The sequence below is a fragment of the Leopardus geoffroyi genome, chromosome A3 (assembly GCF_018350155.1).
Source record: "Leopardus geoffroyi isolate Oge1 chromosome A3, O.geoffroyi_Oge1_pat1.0, whole genome shotgun sequence".
Classification (NCBI taxonomy): domain Eukaryota; kingdom Metazoa; phylum Chordata; class Mammalia; order Carnivora; family Felidae; genus Leopardus; species Leopardus geoffroyi.
In genome coordinates, this window is record NC_059336.1 from 116,329,311 (window position 1) to 116,350,468 (window position 21,158).

At 42.8% G+C, this 21,158-nt stretch overlaps 1 protein-coding gene across 2 annotated transcripts in view; it reads left to right on the plus strand.

The window, feature by feature from the left end:
- The window catches only part of ALK (ALK receptor tyrosine kinase), a 704,322-nt gene that overhangs the window by 22,982 nt on the left and 660,182 nt on the right, over window positions 1-21,158 (plus strand). Inside the window, exon 1 of one of the 2 annotated variants that reach the window (XM_045447273.1) lies at window positions 8,520-10,182. The exons of the other annotated variant lie outside the window; for it this stretch is intronic. Within the exon in view, the coding sequence (XP_045303229.1) occupies window positions 9,489-10,182 (694 nt within the window). The 5' untranslated portion in view covers window positions 8,520-9,488. Of the gene's footprint in view, window positions 1-8,519; window positions 10,183-21,158 lie in introns of those variants that run through there. 2 annotated transcript variants of the gene reach the window in all.

Consider the following 21,158-nt stretch of genomic DNA (forward strand, 5'->3'; position numbering starts at 1 on the left):
AGAATGGGTAAAAAACTGTCTCCTCTGGAGAAAGGACCCTGGGAAGACCAGGAAACCCTGGTGGGAAAAAGATGAACTTTCACTCTATAACTTTTTGTGACTTTTAAATTCTATGCATGTGTTAATGGTTACTTTTTTTTTTTTTAAAGAAATTTAGAGGATATAAAGAAATGAATTGATATGCAAACAGATTTATGAGCTATAGAATTAATCAGAGACATGGGCTGAGATGGATATATATAAATATTTGTCACAGTATTATTTATAACAGTAGAGACTTGGAAAAACCCCACAAGTTCAAAGATGGAGATTGGTTAAACAAATTATGGTACATCTACACATTGTAATTCTATGCAGTCATTAAAAATCATAAATCCCTAGAATGTTCTGTGATATGGGAAAATGCTTACAATATAATGTTAAGTTAAAGAAAGTAGTGCAGGATGTAACTTTGCTTGAGCCAAATTGTTGTAATTTAAAACAATACTGGGAGGAAATATACCCAAATTTTGAGTCATTATTTTTGGGTGGTGAGACTATGGGTTATTTAAACTTCTGAATTTCCCACATTTCCTATAATTAATGTGTATCACTTTTATAAACAGAAAGAAAATGCTATAAAAGAAAGAAATGGAAAGGATTCATTCCCAGGACTGTGGAGGGATGTGTAGCTTCTCTTGTAGTGCTGATAGGACGGTGAAGTATTTCTGAGGGGTACCTTGCCTGTGGCTGCTAGATGAACTGTGCCTTAGTGGATGTATTCCATCTTGGTGGATGTTTGGGCACATGCAGCACCAGCTCTGAAGGGCTGGCCTGCAAGGGCATGGCTTAGCTGGGGAAGCAGGTAAAAGGGGAGACAGAGGAACCTAATGAAATTGGAAGGGGTGGTATAATTGTAACTTGCACAACAAATTAATCCAAAACTTAGCAACCTAAAATAACAATAAATATTACCATCTCACAGGTTCATGTGAGTCAAGGTTTGACTTAGCTAAGTGGTTCTGGCTCTGAGTCTCTTATGAGGTTACAGGCAAGATAGCAGCTGAGGCCACAGACATCTGAAGGCTTGACTGAGGCTGCAGGATCCACTTCTAAGGTGACTTCTTCACATGCCTGGAATGTGAGGGCTGGCTGTTGGCAGGAATCTTTTGTCCCTTGCCACATGGACCTCTCCATATGGCTCTTGAATATCTGTACAACATGGAATCTGGCTTCCTCCAGAGCAAGTCCTCCAAGAAAGCCACAATGTCTCTTATGACCGAACTTAAAAGTCCTACAGTATCATTTTTGCATATCCCATTGGTGACACTGGTCAGCCCTATTTAGTGTGGGAGGACAATGCACAAGGGTGCAAATATAAGGAGATGGGACAGTCTTTGAGGCTGGTTACCACTGGTGGACACTTGCTGTTCAAAGTAATGAGCAAGCCCCTCAGTCTTGGCTAACTTCCCATGGCCAAGTATCCTGGATAGGTGGGAGGTTTGAGGGTCTCTTTTGCAGAATAGGAACTGATTAGCTGGGCCATCCTGAGGCTGCCAAGTCACCAGGAGCCTTTAGGCAGGGTTTGGAAGAACTTGGAAAGGGAAAGGAGGTACAAACAAGCAATTATGCATGTAATTAGATAGCTCTCCCTGTTTACAGGACTGCTTTCAAGTTATGGGGGCCTAGGTATTGGTTACTGGCACCTAGGTATTGGTTATTGGTGTTATAAACTTGCATCCTGGGTGCTTTGGATCAGCATGATGTAACTTTATTTTCTATAGAGTCTAGATATATCTGCAGAATATGAACATTGCAATATCCAAATTGCCTGCTGTATGTGGAAACCTGCTGTAGATAGAGGTCATATCAGATCACACGTTTACATTTGTGGCTTTGAAAATATTATCTTAGGTTGTTCCAGTGCTGGTGAAATCCACCTGGATACTCAGTTCACAGCACAGAAGTGAAAACAGAGGACTCTGGGGCTTAGTGTTAATGGGATATACCAGGCCAGTCCTGGATAGTAGGGTGAGCAGTGCTGGGGGTCAGTGCTCCTGGGAGGCTTAGAGAACAGTATCTACATAGAACCTGGGCAGGGAGTCAGTGCCAGGAAGGACTAGTGAGAGGGGAAGGGCAAGCATCCCACCTTGTTTTAGTTTGGTTTGCCAGGAGCAAAGCCCATTCCAAATTTGCTCAAAAAGTAAGGTGTTTACTGTAAGGCCACAGATCTGATGGAAACCATCAGTCCTGAAGAAAGAGGGCATTCTGGTGCCCCACTAATAACATGACTCAAATGTCAGTTTCACACAGGCTTTGCTTCCTAGTTCAGATTTTGGAGATGGAAGCTGATTGGCTTAATCTAACCTGGGGATTGACCTCTCTAGAGTCAGATGGTTTGCAAACCATGATAGTCAATGATGCTCCATCTGGGCTGTAGGCTCAATCAGAAAAAGGTGGAAAAGTGGGGAAAAGTAGGCATCCCTAGTTCATATCCCTGGGAGAGAGGACTGGGGCATAGCTTGGTCAGCGCAGGACTGGCACTGGGGAAGCCAAACAACAGAAAGCAGACTTCAGAGAAAGGGTATTGCCTGGAAGGAAGGTCCTGCAAGAACAGGGCTAAGTACAGCCCTTTAAGAAATTAGAGGTAAGGTGGGGCTTGGTCACAGGAAGAAGGGGGAAAAAAGCATTTATTTGAAATAGGATTCAAAGTGAGAGGGGGATTATCATGAATGTCAATTGATGCTGAGCCTTCTGATCTTAATTCTTCCTGGGTAGAACCATGATCACTGAACTGGGTAGAGCTTAGTCTAAGGGATTCAGTCAGCCCTGGATCTGGATAAGAAAGGAAGGCAGGGATACAGGCCCAGGCAGGACAATGTAGATGTGAAATGATGGAGCAGATCATCCAGTGGGAATTGTTATTGTGATCATTCAGCTAGATGTAACTCATTGCTCAGAGATTGACTTGCCTACGGTCCATTTGATCTATCACATAGATGTGACTAAGCTCTAAGATACCAAGGTCTTCTTGATGCCACTAAAAGTCACAGGCCAGAGCACTAACCTGTGTTGGCTAAAAATCAGAAAGAACTGACTGCATTGGTTTGGAGCTCTTTAAAAGGCTTTTCAAGAAGACCATATTGATAAACCAAGTTACCCTTCAAATTTTATTTCCAACTTCCTTGGCCAAAAAGGATGCTTAAAGATGAGAAAATATTAGGATAGCAGCAGGTGATCAGACCAACACATGTTAGTTACAGTAATAGCTCACACCGTTTCTCCCTAATGTACCGTGCTTCAGCAACCACGGGGATTGAAGTACATAGTAGTGAACTGTTTGCTTTCATCTCTCTTGTTCTCACTCCTCTCTTCAGTAAATGTGAGATTGTTTATTGTTTCCAGGAGAGAGCTGTTACTCTCAGGTGGTTGAGAAGGGCTTTTTCTGTGGCCTTGCATATCATGCCTTGGGATGGAGAATACCAGGCTGAGCTCTTTCATTGTTTCTGCAATGACATATGTACAGACTGAGAGACTGTGCTCTCTGAATGGCAGCGGGGCTACCCAGTTGGCTGTGGATCCCCAGGGAATTAAGTGATCTTTTCCCCGCCTTCTGCGTAAGTCCAGTCCTCTAGACCCATCCTGGTTTAAATCAAATAATGCAGCACCTGCAGGTTTTTTCCTTCTTCCAATAAGGCTTCCTTCTTTTCCTTTTTCCAATAAGGCTGTTTTCTAGATATTTCTGACTTTCTATCTTGTGGAGTCTCTCATGATAGGGTAGAACCATATGGATATTTCCAGCCAGAGGTGTGAGTTCCATTTTCCACGTTGGAGTATTTTAGTTGTTGGTGAAGGACCCTACAAGCTCACAATAGTGATGGCTCCATCAGCCTGTATCCCTAAATGATTATGATGATCAGAGCCCTCTGCTTACCTGAAACGGACATAAATGAGAGGGATAGATTTCATTATTTTTAAGTTACTGAGAGTCTTGATTGTTGTTATAACATAACCTGGACACCCTGACTGATATACCTTCTTCATGAAAGCCAATGTTATTATTATTTGTCATACAAAACTATTAAAAGTCATCTGTAAAAAGAAACAAAATCACTCCCAATTCTGCCACCCCATAAGTCTATTTTTCAATGTTTTCCTTCAGTTTTTTTTGTATTTGTGATTTTTGCTTATATGTAGCATAGGCATAAATTCAATTTTGTATTTTGGGTTTTTTTAAATTTAATCTTATCATGGCTTCATGATGGTAGGAGCCCTGACTATTTTATTTACCACAATCTCTCTCCTTAGCACCTCATGTAAAACCAAGCACACAGTAGGTACTTAATAAATGATAGTTAAATTAATAACTTTATTTTCCTCTTAGCATGATGATCATTAGAAAATACCTTATGTATGACTGGTCAGCAATCACAGGCTATAGATTCAAAGCTCAGGTTTGTCTAGTGGCAGAGACATTTTTTAAAAGAAGTTTTGGTTTTATTTTCACTTTTCTCTGGCTAGCATTAGGTCCAAGCTCTTTCCGTGGTTCCCCTGAAAGTTCATAGCCTCCTTCTAGTACTTGTCAACTCTGGTTCCCAGTCTTGGGTGAGACCTTTTGGCCACTTGGAGAATCTCACACAGAATTTCAGAACAGATGTGTGTCTTAAAGACGATACTTGGTCCTTCTTCTAATTTGATACTTGAGCCCAGAGAAAGCAAGGGTTTTCCTAAGGTCATAGAGCCTCTCAAGCAAAGCTTTAATTGAAAGCCAGTTTCCTGAACACAAATCCAGAGTTCGTTTGAATGTTTCTTCTGGGTCCCAATTCCTGTTGCCCCAGGGTAAGCTCTTCCAATTGTGGGTTCCCAAATATCTTAGCCCAGAGTATCTAGTAAGGCCTAGTTTCAGCTTGACTTCCTGATTTTGCTTTTGCCTTTTTTCTCCTTCTCCTTCTTATTTCTCCTGCTCCTCTTCCTGTTTTCCTCCTTTTGCTCCCTCCTATTCCTCCTCTGCCTCCTCCTCGACCAACTAGATACCTGACTTAGTTAACCCTGTAGGTCTCAGTCAGGTTTTGCAATTGTGAGATGTGTTTTGCTTAAGTCACACTGCTTGGATTTGAGATCTGTTTTTATCACTGCTTCTCTTATAGAGAATTCAAACCCCTCCCTGAGGTGTTTACTTCTCTGTTTTCAGAAATTGGGAGTTTACTGAAGAGGGTCTCAGTGCTCTCACTGTGCAACTTGGGCCTTTCCTCTCTTGCTACATGGACTACTCACTTTTCTCTCTCTCCACCTTACATGCTCAAGTCAATGGCAAGGTGACTCACAGCAGCTCACCTCATTAACTGTCTTCAGAGCTTCCAGTATCCCCTATCTGCCCCCCTCCTCACCAACCCCACTCCCTGCTTCTCCCTTTTTCAGTTGGGCTTTTAGTTTCTTTCTCCGTTCACCTCTGCCCACCTCAATCTATTCCATCCCACTCCATTTTCCCTCTTGTAAGATTGCCCAGGATTTCAAGCCATGGACTTCTTTGTCTGATACCAAAGTTCAACTCCTTTAACAAATCTTGTTCCCTGTGTAGTCTTCTTGGGAAGTCACTCTCTCTGAGCTTCCATTTGTGATCTGTAGAAGAGAGATACTATTACTTCCCCTCATAGTTTACTGTGAATCTTAAATGAGATAAAGCATGGGAATTATTTTGAAATATGCTGGCCGAAAATAAGTGTGTGAGACATGTTAGCTATCACTCTTGCTCATGCTTTTTATCCCCGTCTGTATTTCCCCTACTTGCTCTTAACTGCACTTTCTCATCTCCCTTCCTTTAGGTGGCAATGATATAGGGTAGAGGTGTCAACATTATAGCTGTAGGAATGAGGAAAAGGCCTAATTTGTTCCAGAGGGATGTGTAAATTTTGGAGAAAAAGAATCATTGGTTGGAATTCCATTGCTGTTATTTACTTGCTATCTGACCTTGGGCAAATTATTTTGCCTCTCTGATCCTTAACTGTTTTGTCTCTGTAACGGAAATAATAATATGTACCTTTCTCCAAAAGCCCACTGTATGATGTGACAGACACATGCGTGCATGCACACACACACACTCACATTCCTACAGGTGCATGCATATAGTGACTAATGAACTATCAATATTCACTCCTGCCTCCTTTTTAAAATTAACAAAAAGTGGGGGGTGGCACCTGGGTGGCTCAGTCAGTTAAGCATCCGACTTCAGCTCAGGTCATGATCTCACAGTTTGTGGGTTCTAGCCCCGCGTCGGGCTCTGTGCTGACAGTTCAGAGCCTGGAACCTGCTTCGTATTCTGTGTCTCCCTCTCTCTCTGTCCCTGCCCTGCTCACACTCTGTCTCTGTCTCTCAAAAATAAATAAACATTAAAAATTTTTATTAAAAAAATTAAAAAGGGAATAACAGTTTTGAGATTTGGTGTGATTTAATGTACAGGGAGAAGCACTTTTTCTTCTTCAGGGGAAATTTGATAGAATTTATAAAAATATGAGAATTAAGTGAGCCCTGCATCCACTGGGTGCAAAGGCAGTGGTCCCAGACTGACAACTGATGTTATCTGGGAGGTTAAACCCTGGCGGCTCTACTGAAGTTTCAAGTCTCTGCAGCCCCCTAGTGGCCACTGATTGTAGCAGAAGATTCATAGTTCTCGACAAATTACTCCAGTCAATTGGACTTTGGACAAGAATTATGTAGAGAATAAGGAATGGAGTGGGGGAGTGAAAGGACCTACATTTGAATCTTTTAAACATTTCAAATAGAAAATTATTCTTCTATCAGTGTGCACACCAGTGAAAGCTGATGAAAATGAAAACATATATGGTCACATACTAGGAAAGTATCAACCAACATATCCTTTCCAAATATTAGCTTCCATGCCCTTTCCTTCCTCTTCTCTTTCTCTTTCTCTTCCTCCCTCCCTCCCTCCCTCCCTCCCTTCTACCGAGGTACAAGCATCCATTCTAGTCCTTGGGCCAAATCATTCTTTGCCCTTAAACTTTTAAAGTCAGTGTACCCAGTTTGAGTTCCAGGGAGAAGCCAGTTACCTTGTTAAATTAAGTGAGTTACCACACATAGAGCAGGAAGCAAATCATTCCAAGGATCAATTTTCTTTTGTCATTAGGTCTTTCAGTTGCCAAAGGCAATGCCACAGGCTCTAAGGAACCCAGCCTGTGAGAGCAGAGGCTCTGTTTGGCTACCACCTCCTGTGAGTTAGTGGACACATTACTGCAGCACTCTGCAGCTCAGCGAGGGAGATTCAACTCCACTCTATGCTCTGATTCTATGAGGAAGCTTCTCTGCTGTCAGGCTATGAGCTCCTCAAGAGAGGATCTTGCCTTATGTTTTGCTCTGACAGCACAAGGCATGACAATCAACCTTTGAGAAGAAGGAATGGAGGGATTTGTGTGAACTGAAGACTACAGTTCTGTCTCTGATTCTAGTGAACCACTTGTTATAAATACAGCTATTCTCTGAGTTCTGTATTGGAAACTCTGGAGAGATAAAGGGAAAAAGATACTAGAGGTACAGTCCTTACTTCACAGATGAATAAAAAATGTTCTTTGGTTCTGAACTCTTGCTCCTAAGGCTATGAGCAAGTATTCAGTCATTATTCCTTCCAGCTAAGTCACCCTTCAGATCTTCTTGGCCTGTTATTCATGGAGAGATAGGTAAAGCCGCATGAATAAGAGTACAAGAGTGAGGGCCTGGGACGCACGTATGACTATGTGACCAAAGGAAAATCAATTACCATGTCTTCGACTCCATTTTCTCATCTCTAATGCTGAAATTTAAAATATTTACCTTGCAGAGACGAAAGGAGGTGACACATGTTCAAGCACCGTTTTGAGAAAACACAGGGTAACTGACAAGTCTGAAATGTATTTGCTGCAGCTGAAGAACTCTTAAGCGATCACCGTTACTCTCTACCTCCATGCCGCTAACTTTTCTCATATCGATGGCAGAACTGTCAGGTTCCCAGGAATGCGTTTAAATAATGGAAGGGTCACAGAGGATTCTGTCTCGGGGCCTATTACAAGCTGCTCTCCGTTTTGGCAATGTCGTGCTGCCCCTCCTCCCACTCCTTTACCCCTCGCCTCCAGTTTTATTTCCGGAACCAGCTTTTCTGAAGTCGGACCCGTTTTAATCTTTTAAATGCATAATTAGGGAGAGTGCTTGATTGCAAAGGCCTCTTTCAGACCTCCCATTTATCCAAAACGCTCTCCTGTTCACATAACAGAGAAATAGGGCAGGGAATCTGGAGGAAGAGGAGGAAGGAGGGGAGAGTGATGGAGGGAGGGCGAGGCGGGCCCTGCGCTTTTCTCAATGAATGCCGAGGCCTCTGCAGATTTGCATAGGGGCCTATCTCGCCACGCCATTGGTTGGCGGGTGCGAGCGGGGCGGGGCGGGCCTGCGTGAGCCTGGCAGCAGCGCGGAGTTGGCCGTTCGAGCTCCGCCCCCGCCCCGGTCCCGCCCCCTCCCGGCGCGAGCTCGCGCCTCAGCCAGCTGCAAGTGGCGGGCGCCCAGGCAGATGCGATCCAGCGGCTCCGGGGGCGGCAGCGGAGGTAGCAGCTGGCACATCCTGTCGCCGCTGTCCGGAGGGTCGCGCAGCACTGAAGCTCCTTCCGGCCGCCCTCTGCCCAGCCAACTGAAGCCAAGGGGGCTGCCAATGGGTGAGGAGGGGGCAGCAAGATTTCGGGCTCTTTTGCACAGAATGCTTTCACTCGGCTGCTGCCGCCGGGGCCGCTTCGGTGCCTGAGAACTCTGAGCAGACGAAACGCGGGAGGAGAGCAAGGACGCTGCAAACTTGCGCCGCGGCGCCCTGAGCCTCCACTTCACATCGCGGGGGCTTGATTCAAGCCCAGAAGTTCAGCGGGCAGTGCAATCCGCAGACTTCCCGCTGCGGAGGGTTGCAGGAGGGTGCCCGACAAAGCAACCCCTGCCCCCGGTTTTTCCCTACACTGAGGAAGAGGAGCTCAGAAGCTCAAAGAAGCGCTGGGGAAGGGGCCAGAACAGCAGAACGCTCCGAACCATCGTTCCCAGCTGGAAAGTTGCGGAGTATTGGAGGCTGCTGGAGAGCGCGGACAGACCACAGCTCAAGCCTCGGAGGGCAGGAGAGGACTCCATTACCACCTCCCTTCAACCATAGTAGTTTCTCTTGTTCTGGAGCGCAGTAAGCTACAGACGGGGGCGCGGCACGAGTCGTGGCGCGCCAGAGGCACAGGGTCCCAGCTGCTGAGCCCGAGGTGCTCAGGGTCTCTTGACACACCCCTGAGCCTCCAGCCCCATTTTATTGAGACTCCTGCTTGCCTCCTTGCAGTTGGAGGGAAGCTAGAGAATCAAGTGGACGCCTAATCCCCCAGATATCAGGTGGAAGGAACTGTTCAGGACCAAGGATTATTCGGAGCCCCTTTTCATTTGAGGGGAAGTGAAGGGCGAGGCTGGATCCCGGAGAGTCGGGAGATTAGTATAAACAACTCTTCTCTGGCGGGATGGGAGCCTTAGGGCTCCTAGGGCTGCTGCTACTGCTGCTTTCAGCGGCAGCCTTGGGCTCCGGAACCGGAACCGGGACCGGGACTGGCACCGGCCATCTCGCCGGCTCACCCGCCGTGGGACCAGCTCTGCAGCCTCGGGAGCCTCTCAGCTACTCACGTCTGCAGAGGAAGAGCCTGGCGGTGGACTTTGTGGTGCCCTCGCTCTTCCGTGTCTATGCTCGGGACCTGCTGCTGCCGCCTTCGTCCTTCTTGGAGCCGAGGGCCAGACGGCCTGAGGCACGCGGCTCCTTGGCTCTCGACTGCGCCCCACTACTTAGGCTGGTAGGGCAACCGCCCGGGGTCTCCTGGACGGAAGGCTCCAGCTCGCCAGCCCCTGCCCAGGCACGGACGCTGACCAGGGTGCTGAAGGGCGGCTCGGTTCGCAAGCTCCGGCGCGCCAAGCAGCTGGTACTGGAGCTGGGAGAGGAGGCGATCCTTGAGGGCTGTGTCGGGCCCCCAGAGGAGGTGATTGCGGGACTGCTCCAGTTCAACCTCAGCGAGCTGTTCAGCTGGTGGATTCACCACGGCGAAGGGCGGTTGAGGATCCGCCTGATGCCAGAGAAGAAGGCTTCGGAAGTGGGCAGAGAGGGAAGGCTGTCGGCGGCGATCCGTGCCTCCCAGCCCCGGCTTCTCTTCCAGATCTTGGGGATCGGTGAGCAGCTCCCGCCTGAACGTGTCGGGATTTGTATTTTTAGGCACATCAATTTGCAACCACTGTCAACTAATCCCTATTTTCAAAACCCCAACCTCTGGTTCTTAGGTCTTTCCTCCTTTTGCAAACCTCCTCCCACAGTTAGACCATAAAATACGGTCTTATGTTCTTGCTGAAAAGAGTCACTTCCCAGGGTTTTCCTTCCTCTCCAGTAACCAAGTTGGAAGAAAAGTTTTCTCTCTTGGCAGAATGCTTCTTCTTTCTACTGATTTACACCGGGTCCCAGCCAAAATTGGATGCACTTTAAACAGGGGACCCCTGGGACAGTTGAAATGTCCTTATTACTTCTACGTTCCAAGCTTAGTTCTAGATGTCACGACTGTTGCCATCTTACCTTTCCCTTGTTCCTCTTCCTGGCCCCCTTAGATGTGGGTAATGTGGTGCACTTTCTTGGAGAATGTAGAACTCTTCTTTATATGGTTGAGTCTCCCCTAGCTGTTCTCTTCAAATGTTGACTTATGTACGGATTGTCTCTTCTTCATTAATTTATTCTGCTCCCTCTCTCCAACCCTAGTCTGCTATCCACTCTCAGACTCTTTTTTTCCCCCTCTCAGATGTTGTTGGAAGAGCCCCAGAGGAACTAAGAAATACGGGACAGGAGGGAGGTGTGAAGAGGGGGAGCAGAGTTGTTAAGATTCTCTCCCATTGGGAGAGTCACTGTGAAGCCAGAAGAGACAATAGTTCTTCTCTTGCCCCCCACCCCCACCCCACCTTCCCTCTAATTCTTAGCTTGAATGTCTATAGCAGCAGCTCTGGATGACAGTCTCTGGCAAGCCTGTTTCACTGCAGATCTCTCTGCTAGAGATTCCTGAAATAAGGTTTCTGTTTCATTTACTCTCATTTTCTTTTCATATTCACTGAGTTAGGGGTGTGTGTGCAGGCACTTACTTCTAACTCTTCCCATAGTATTCTTTGACTGGAAAACCAGGTGGTTTTGAATGGACGTTTCTCTCGTAATACCACTGGAGAAAGGCTCAGTGAATAAAATATACAATGTAAATGAATGAGAAGACACAGAAAATAAATCATGTCTTTTTAAAAGCCTACACTAATTCCATTGAGCAAACCCAGCATCTTTTCTATCATTCTCATCATCAGAAATAAATGAAATTTTTATGCTCCACTGGTTACTAATGACTAGTATTAATTGGATGGAAAACACTGAAAAGAGCCCACTGTAGAGCTACAAGTACCTACCACGCTTGTCCCAGCACACACATATCCTCCCACGCATGCCCAGTACTATCACACAGCAGGGATATCTAGAAGCTGAGGTTCTTCCCTCCTTGCACAAAAAACACTTGTATGTGGTTCCCAAGGAAAACAGAATCTGGATGCATATTTTAGCATTAGCATTGGTATCCTTGGCACCCAAATGACCCCTTTGTGTTCAATGTCAGAATTCATATTAACAGGCAGAATTTGTAGTAAGAAGCACGGTTTGATGAGTTTGATAGAGCCTCCTGTGAACTGAGATAGGAGACCAATACTGTTGTCTCTCCACAGATACTTTTGTGGAGAACAGCTGTGCTTTAATGTCATCATGGCTTCTGTGGTTTATACATGCAACATTCTCTTTTAGTGCCTAATGTATTTGTAATGGATATAAGAATGACTTCTCTGGGAATGTGGATTGTCTTCTACTTTCATGTCTGTGTACATCTCTGGAGCTTTCCTATCACCTCTTGTTAAATGACCATAGGCCCAACAGTCTAGATCAGCTATTGTGAGATGTTGATAACAGACAAAAGGGGTCCTTTCTGCAGCCCTGAACTTGCCTACTATAAACAGGCAGGTAGCATGAACTTATCAGTGGGTGTTTCTGAAGAGTCACAGGCTTAATGCATGTGGAGCATATATTCCAATCAAGCCTCTGGTAAGGAGTTGAAGCCACTGGGTAAGGGAGTTTCATGTTGAGAGGAGTGTGCTTCAAGAACTGCTTTGCTACTGACAGCAGGGAGTCTCTGTGAGCGTCCCAAGTCCTCCCTTAGCATCACAGTCCATTTGGCAGTTGGACCAAGGCCTTATGCATCATTTGACACATCTAGCAATGCTGTTTTCAGAAAGAGCCAGGATTCTGTCATTAAAAGGCTAGAAATTTTGGCCAAGCATTTTTCAGCAGCATTGGGATCAAATGATTATTGATGGGATCAAATAAGACACTAAGTGTAACTGGATGAGCTCCCCATGACCTCCAGAGAGACAGACAGTTTATTGAAAAGCATTTCAGGCCTTGTGGTGATCACACTTGGAACAGGCTGGGCTCTCCTGCTCTGAGGCATATGCTGTTTTCAGATAGGCAGCTGGCCATGCCGGACTAGCCTCTTGCCTTCCCACTGCCTCCCTAGCCTCATTCAGATATGGTTTCCACTGCAGACCTCCCCTTGGAGGGAGTGGACACACCCTGTTCTATCATGTTTCATGTTTGAGGCAACATATATCATGGTGTGTCCATTCGTTTTCTTGTATGAAAATTCAAGCTTAGGTTCTCACACTTGGATTAATTTCACTATTTATTATGTTTGAGGAAATGGATTTATTCCTTTCTATGGGCTCTGTTTTGTAGAAAAGGCATTTAACTCTTCTGTGACATAGGATATTCAAGCATACAAAGGGAAAATAGGCACAACTCAGCTTATTTCTCTCTGTTTCTGCCCAAATGCCTGGTGGTCTGGTCTATAGGAGCACAAGCATGCTGATGGGGCTGTGAGGAGGGAAGAGAGTGGTGGGTGGCCTGCAGCAACCCATTTGTCTCAGACTGAAGACAACTTCCTGAATCTGAACAGGACCATGACTATGTAATATAGTAATACATTTTACATTATTACATAATTACATTATTACATAATAATACATATTACATACATGTAATAACAGGATGTAATAGAAATGGAAAAGCACCCAGTCAGCATGAAGCAAAAACTCTGTTCCTTGTGGTTTGGGACGTCTGAGAGGACAAAAGGATAGCTGAGAGGCCTTAGAATGCATGACACGCAAATGTATTTTCTTTGTGGGTTGCTTTGCTTTGAATTCATAAATGGGATCAATATTTCGAAGTCTGAAGCAGCTCCCCACAGCACTCATTCATGGAGAAGAGCGTAGAAAGGCCATTCCTGAGACTGTATGAATTTTGGTCTGCCATTCTGGGACAGTCCAAACCTCAGAAAAGATGTCTGCCTGGAGGCAGTCACAATGCTCAGAGCTCCACTTTGTAACCTGTTTTCTGGATGTTTTGATGTCTTGCTTCTGCCTTCCCCCAGGCAGAGGCCTAGAGGATATTGACTTGTGGGCTAGAAGGGCTTGTTTCCCTATAAGCAGCCCCCTTCTCACTCCAGGAAAGGGGATAGGCAACTGGGGATTTTACATGTGCTATGGAGAGACCTGAGAAATTTAAAGTAGATGTATGCAATGCAATACACCTGACCCTTGACCTCACATATCTGTCAGTGCCTTCCTATTTCATTTCTGGAGAGGGCAAAGAGAGCCAAGGAAGATAGAGAGGAAATTGGAGCTCTCAGAAGGAATATCAGTTATTTGAGGTGAATTTGGGGAGTTGGAACTAGTCCAGAGAAGACCAGAGAGCTGATTTAAGAGTTGAGGGGACCAATTTATAGTGAAAGATGAAAAGAATTAAATATATATGGCTGAGCGAAGTGGCGATGAAGGGAAAGCCCTGGTAACAATCTACAAATCTCTGAAGAGGGAGAGGAGTTATATAGTGTCACCCAAAGAAGTAATAGGATGCCACTTACAGAAGGAAACTTCAGGGTGGATATCAGGGAAACCTTATTTTCTGAACTTGATATTCCTCTGACTTTGGAATGGAATTCCAGAGGAGCAAAGAGTAAGGTGAGATGTGGGTCAGATAAGCCACAGCATTCATTATTAATCAGTTTTATATTTGGAAATGTTGAGAAGCCACAACAGGCAGGAGAGCTGGGATGGGGAACAAAAGCAGGAATCAGGATATTTCAGGATTCAACTCTTGAGACACTTTGGGTCTGGATGTTTCCAGGAGGAAAAGACAAGAATTGCATGTGTATCTTTGAAATTGGATGGGATGTGCTTACAAGGAGACTGTTAGAGAAGAAAATCTTTTGAAGGTACTGGGTTTGTTTTTCTCTGCCCCCAGATTGACACAGAGTATTTCTCTGGGGTGTTGTGTGTCTATCCATGAGGGAGGAGCCACACCCATAGAACATTATGCATCTAAGATGCATCTCTAGTGTGTGTGTCATCAAGCCATTGGGCAGGGCAGAAGGTACGTGGGTCTTGAGAAGATGAGGTCACGTCTAGATTTGGTAGACTCCTACTGGCCACTTGAAACCCCTTTGCAATGCTGAGAATATATATACACAGCTATTAGAAAGATGAAGTTCATCTAAATCCATTTGATCTTTCCACAAATTTACAAAAGAAAAAGAAGGAAAGCCCGTGAGGGATTTGTGTGCATGGTGTGGGAAGACAGTGTTATCATTAATAAAAATGAAAGCTTTTATAAGGAAGTATGTCTTCTGAAGGACAAGGACGACTGGCCTCCAGAAGGGAGAGGAAGAGAGGAAACTTCTGTTTCAGCAGAACTTGAAGCACCCTGCCATTCTTAGGATTACTACTTGATAACCTCATTTTGTGGAAATTTGCCTAGCCCTTTCTTTATAATCATTACTAATGTCCTGTTACAGTTGTATGGGACTTTATAATTTATAAAGAACTTTCAAATTTAATATATTTTTTTCAATCTTACAGTAGGCAGGGCGAGTATTTGTTTTATTTTATAAATGCAGTAATTGGAATCCAGCTACTTGATAACACTTTTTCAAGGTGAAAAATGGTAGACCTAGAAACTTTCACTTATGCATTGAGAGGTTATGAGATGCTAGATGCTGTGCTAGGTGCTGACCAGGACTATAGATCTTTTTGCCTTCAAATTAGGGCTCTTTCTACTAAAGGAATCCTCCCAAAATGCAGATTATGTAACCATGTAAATGAAACCATGTAAATAGATGAAAAACTTTACATTATCCTTGTCAGAAGGCCATGCAACAAAGATTTGGTGTTCAATAACCATGACTTGAAAAGTTCCTTAAAATATTTGAAGTCCAGTTTCATCATTAGTAAAATAGGGATAGTTCCTATCTCAAAATGCTGCCATGGAGATTAAATTAGAAGACATGTATAAATCTGTAGCCCAATGCCTGACATAATAAAGTGTTCCATCATTATAAACCATATGGTTTTTTCTAGAAGCAGCAACACCCCAGTGTCTGGTTGTGCATTTTAGTTTATTTGAATGATGCCATCTGGAGTTGTGCAGTCCTGATGTGTGGTCACATCTGGTGACCCTGGCGGTGGTAGTTGTAATACTGTGGGTTCCCATGCAACTAGCTTCTAATTCCTGGGCTAAGAAGTGAGATCTAGTGGAAATGGGGAGAGTGACCATGGTGATAGTTTCTATTGGCTTCCCCAGAAATGTGAATGAGGAGAATTGAGGTGTGGTATTTACTTCATTTCTATCAACTAGTGTCCTCCAAGGTCTTTTGACCTTGGATTCAGTCCAAAGATTCAAGCAGAGTATTCACAATCCAATTATTTTTTCTCCTACACGAAGAAAGCAAGCCTTAACTTTGTGAACGTATGAAATCTAATAATGGAGAAGAACAAGATAGAGACATTACAGAGCAGTAGTTTTCAGATGGTGGATCTTTCTTAACTGAGGGCAGTATGTGCGGTTCAGGCCCCTCCATGCCCACAGAGGTGCTGGGCTACTAGCCTCTGGTAATTTCTTTGTTATAATTAGCTGGAGCTTGCCTTTTCCTTGTCAAGTGGGAATGCAGGAGAAGGTTGGAGGGTACCAACTGGTTGGTGGACATGAGCCCATTAAGAGCAGTTAAACCTTTGAGATTCCATGGAGATACATGGCTGAGGGAGGAGGCCACCTCAGAAAGTGCCTCAACCTAAAAGAGGCTGTCAAGTATCCATGCAGCATTTTACAGGTAGTGTTTTTTATGAGCCATGGCTGAGCCATTGCTTTCCTAAGATGCACAAGGACATTATTTCTGCTTGGGAGTAGAAGGAGAATAGGACATGTTTGTGAGGATGGTTATAGGTCCAGGGGTTATGTGACGAGAGGTGTGAATAAAGTTACCAAGGAACCCTAGGGGTGTCTTCTTTCTTAGAACCATTGTGTTGTTCTCCAGTCTAGGATGTGGCCAGTTTTTCTTAACCTAGTGATGACCTGGCCTTTTTCACACAGGTCAAAGTGTAAGGAAGGAGCAGTTTAAAAGAGAGTATTGGCCTGGTGGGAAGGTGGGGAGGAGATGGGGGACATCTTAGCACTTTGTTGGTGAGTCAGATTTCTCAGAACAAATTTTGTTTCTTCAGATGAGCTTGGGTCCTTTCCCAGGAAAATTGTCTCAGGTTCACTTGGTGAACATAGACATTCTAGAATGTGCGAAATCCCAGAACTGGACAGAAGGAGAGCTCCATTGGGACATATACACCCAGCTACTTGGTTAATTAAGAGTCTTTAGTTCTTGAACCTTACTTTTGTGGTTATGTAACAACAGGTGCATGGAGAGGTAGGTAGTCAGAATTCCCTGAAGTAAGGAAAAGGCTAAAGGGAAGATCTGAAAACAAAAATAAAAATAAAGAAAATCTAGGCAAGCTTGTAGGAAATCATGCAACTAGCCAGAGGAAATCAGAGGGAAATTTAAACCATTGACCATGTTTTTCTTTTTCCCTTATTTATCTTTTATTGAGTTTCCATTGGGACATGGTTTCTGAGGGTGGGTGTGGGCAGGTCTCCTTTATAGATCCTTTCCACATTCTCAGCCCAAGTAATTAAAGTCAATGTTCTGTGGTGGAGAGAATGCTAGATCAGGAGCTAGAAGACTTGGATTCCATTATGATATTAACCTTTTATTAGTTTTGACATCTTGTGCAACTTCCCTAAACTTGTTGAACCTCTGGGTCTTTTTTCCTAAACAAGAAAATACAGAACGTGTCTTGGCTTACCTCATGGAGTCTCTGAACATTTTGTAAAATAACCTATGTAGAAGATTCTCGTCTGGATTATTCAGAAATAAATATATAAGGCAGTAGAAAAATAACAACATAAGATCATAAAAAGTGCTGAGATTCTATTTCATTGATTCATACTTTTAACCGACCTTTGACATTAAGAGCAGCAGTACCAGGTTCTAGATTTTGAGGCAAGCATTGGCCTTCGTTTAACAGTTCAGCAGCCCTGGAAAGGAGTTATGTGGCCCCTTCCCATGGTTTCTCGAAATGAGGTCCTTTCATTGAAGTAATTTTGCCCACTTCCAGAATTTTCTGGAAATGAATCTTCAGTTGTGGGACATAAGAATTTACATATTAACATCAGAAAATTATTATTTTCTTTTTTTTAAATTTTTTTTTTTCAACGTTTATTTATTTTTGGGACAGAGAGAGACAGAGCATGAACGGGGGAGGGGCAGAGAGAGAGGGAGACACAGAATCGGAAACAGGCTCCAGGCTCTGAGCCATCAGCCCAGAGCCCGACGCGGGGCTCGAACTCACAGACCGCGAGACCGTGACCTGGCTGAAGTCGGACGCTTAACCGACTGCGCCACCCAGGCGCCCCAGAAAATTATTATTTTCTAAATTGAGCGATGACAAATGCAGTTAAGTATATTGAATGTATTAATCTTGTGTACAGCTTGATTATAATTCTCATCTGCAACATCCATATAATCCGCACCCAGATAAAGATTCAGAACTTTCCCAGCATCTCAGGAAGTTCCTTCCTGCCCTTTTCAGTGTGTATCCACCCCCAACCCAAGGTAACTATCCTTCTGATTTCTGTGTCATTAGTTAGCTTTGCTTATTTTAGATGAACTTCATGTAGTTGGAATCATATACTTTTTTGTATCTGGCTTGTTTTACTCAATATGATTTCTGTGCAATTTGTCAATGTCTTTTTGTGTACTAACATTCTTTCTTTATATATATATATATATATATATATATATATATATATATAATATGTATATATACGTACATGTATATATATATATATGTGTGTGTATATATATATATATATATATATACACACACACACACACACACACATATATATATATATATATATATATATATATATATATATATTTAACATTTGTTTATTTTTTGAGAGACAGAGAGAGAGACAGAGTGTGAGCGGGGCAGGGGCAGAGAGAGAGGGAGTCACAGAATCCAAAGCAGGCTACAGGCTCTGAGCTGTCAGCACAGAGCCTGACACAGGGCTCGAACTCAAACCACGAGATCATGACCTGAGTCAAAGTGGGATGCTTAACTGACTGAGCCACCCAGTCGCCCTTCTTTTTTATCTTTTTATCACCTTGCTGTGCTCCTTTATATGAATATAACACCATTTGTTTATCCATTTTTCTATCAAGGAATTGGATTTGTGGGAAATCAAAACTAGAAGATACTATTCTAAATAATGGGTAGAGTAAGTCATAGATCTGGGATCGAAAACTTGCTCTATCATTTCCTAGCCCAAGCCTATTTATTTTCTTCTCTTTGAACTATAGTTTTTTTATTTGTAAGTAATAATAATAATAATACCCATGTCCTAGGGTTGTTGTGAGAATTAAATAGGATAAGGCATGTAGCAGGCCCTGACACACAGATGGTATTTAACAAGTGTTAGTGTTTTCCTCCAGCTCTTGATTACATGCTTTCCCTTGGTGGCCAGAATGGGTCCTTCAAAAGCTTTCTGAAGTGGGGAAGGGGAACCTTTTCACAAGTGAGGGAAAAGTAACAATCAAGGACATTTAAGTTACATGTAATAATTTTTAATAAATGCTGCATAAATAAGCAACATCATTTTAATAAAACACAAATATTTGTTACAGTCTGTTTTAAAATTAACAAAGAAAACAAACTCAATAAATAAATAAATAAATAAATAAATAAATAAATAATAAATAATGGAATAAAAAACTCTTTGATCTTGTATTCAGATCCATTAAAGACGAGAGGAAATGGTATAGAAGGGACAGAAGATGGACAGAAACCACCACATTTAAGGAAGAGACAGAATGACTGAGAATGACAGAGATAGGGTTGGTGACACAGAGAGGAATGTATAAGGAGAGGTAGTCCAGGGAAACAGAAGGTAGGAGTTATTTCTTGGACACAGAGAAGCATGGATGTAGATAAGAGACCAAAAGAGGGACAGAAAGAGAATCAGTGGGCAGAATCAGTGGTGTAGGGAAGGAGGAGAGAGGGAACACTTGATTATTTTTGGTCTGGAAGAGTTCTGTCCTGATACCAAAATCTGTACTGTGAATCTATGGCCAACATTATATGATGATTATTTTTAATTTTATTGACATATAATTCATATGCAATAAAAAACACCTAGTTTAAATCAGTTTTATTTTTTTGATATATGTATCACCTGTGTGAACCGCCACCCTAATTGGGACATAAAACAATTCTGTCAACCCTCAAAAGAGCCTTCTTGACTTTTTGTAATGACCTCCTGCACTTCCTATTCTAGGCAATTTCTGGTTTGATTTTTATCATAATAGATTCATTTGTCTGTTCTGGAAGTTGGTATAAATGGAATCATATAAGTATATTCTCTTTTGTGTTTGGCTTCATCACTTGCAGTAACACTTTTGTGATTTATTTGTGTTATTACATGTGTTAGTAGTTTTTTTTTTATTACTGAATAGTATTCTATCATATAAATATATCACAATTGTTTTAAATCCTTTCATCTGTTGATGGATATTTAGGTTGTTTCCAGTTTGGGGATCTCATGAATAAAGCTGTTACGAACATTGTGTGTATAAGCCATTGTGTGGACATAAGTTGTCAGTTCTCTTAAATTGATTTTGGAATTAATGGATTATATGGTAAATATATGTTTAACTTTATAAGAAATTGAAAAACTATTTTTACAAGTAGTTATACTACTTTATACTCCCACCAGTAATATATGAGAATTCTACTTACTCCACATCCTTCAGAATTCTTGATATTGTCAACTTGTGGTTGTATCTTGCGGTTTTAATGTATACTTTTTTGCGTGTTGGTTTTCTAATATTGTGTAAGATATTAATTAGCTCAAAAATTAGTGGTTCAAAATAATAACTCATTTTTTTATAGTTCCTATGAGTTAGGAATAGCTTGACTAGGTGTTTTTTACTTGGATTCTCTCATGAGATAGTAGTCAGATACCAGCCAAAGATGCAGTCAAATTAAATCTTGACTGGTGCTGTAGGATCTACTTACATGGTACCTTGTTCACAAGGCTGGCAAGCTGGTGCTGGCTAGTGGTGGGAAGTCTCATTTCTTCTCCAGGTATTCCTGTCTGTAGTGCTGCTGGACCATCCTTGTAACCTGGTGTCTGGCCTCCCTGAGAGTGAGCATCTATTGAGATCATATGATCTTCTTTTTAGGGGTAAATATTCTGAATCACAGTGTTTGATTTTCAAATGTTGAATTAGCTTTACATTTTTAGGATAAACTGCACATGGTCAAGATGTGTTAACCTTTTTGTGTATTGCTGGGTCTGCTAATATCTCGTTGATGATTTCTGTTTCTGTGTTCATGAAGTTTGTTGATCTGTAGTTTTCTTGTCTTTAACAGGCTTTAGGGTCTGGATAATGCCAGGCTCATAAACATGAATTGGAAATTGCTTCCTCTACTAGTTTTTTCCTGGAGGGGAATTACAATTTTTTTCTTTCTTGAATTTTTGTCTAGTGGAATTTTCCATTGAGGACATGTTGGCCTGGTGTAGTCATTGTTGGAATGGTTTAGATTAGTAATTATATTTACTTAATAATAATTGTAGGGTTATTCAGATTATCTGTTTCTTTTTGAATGAATTTAGCAGTTTGTATCCTTCAGGTAATTGG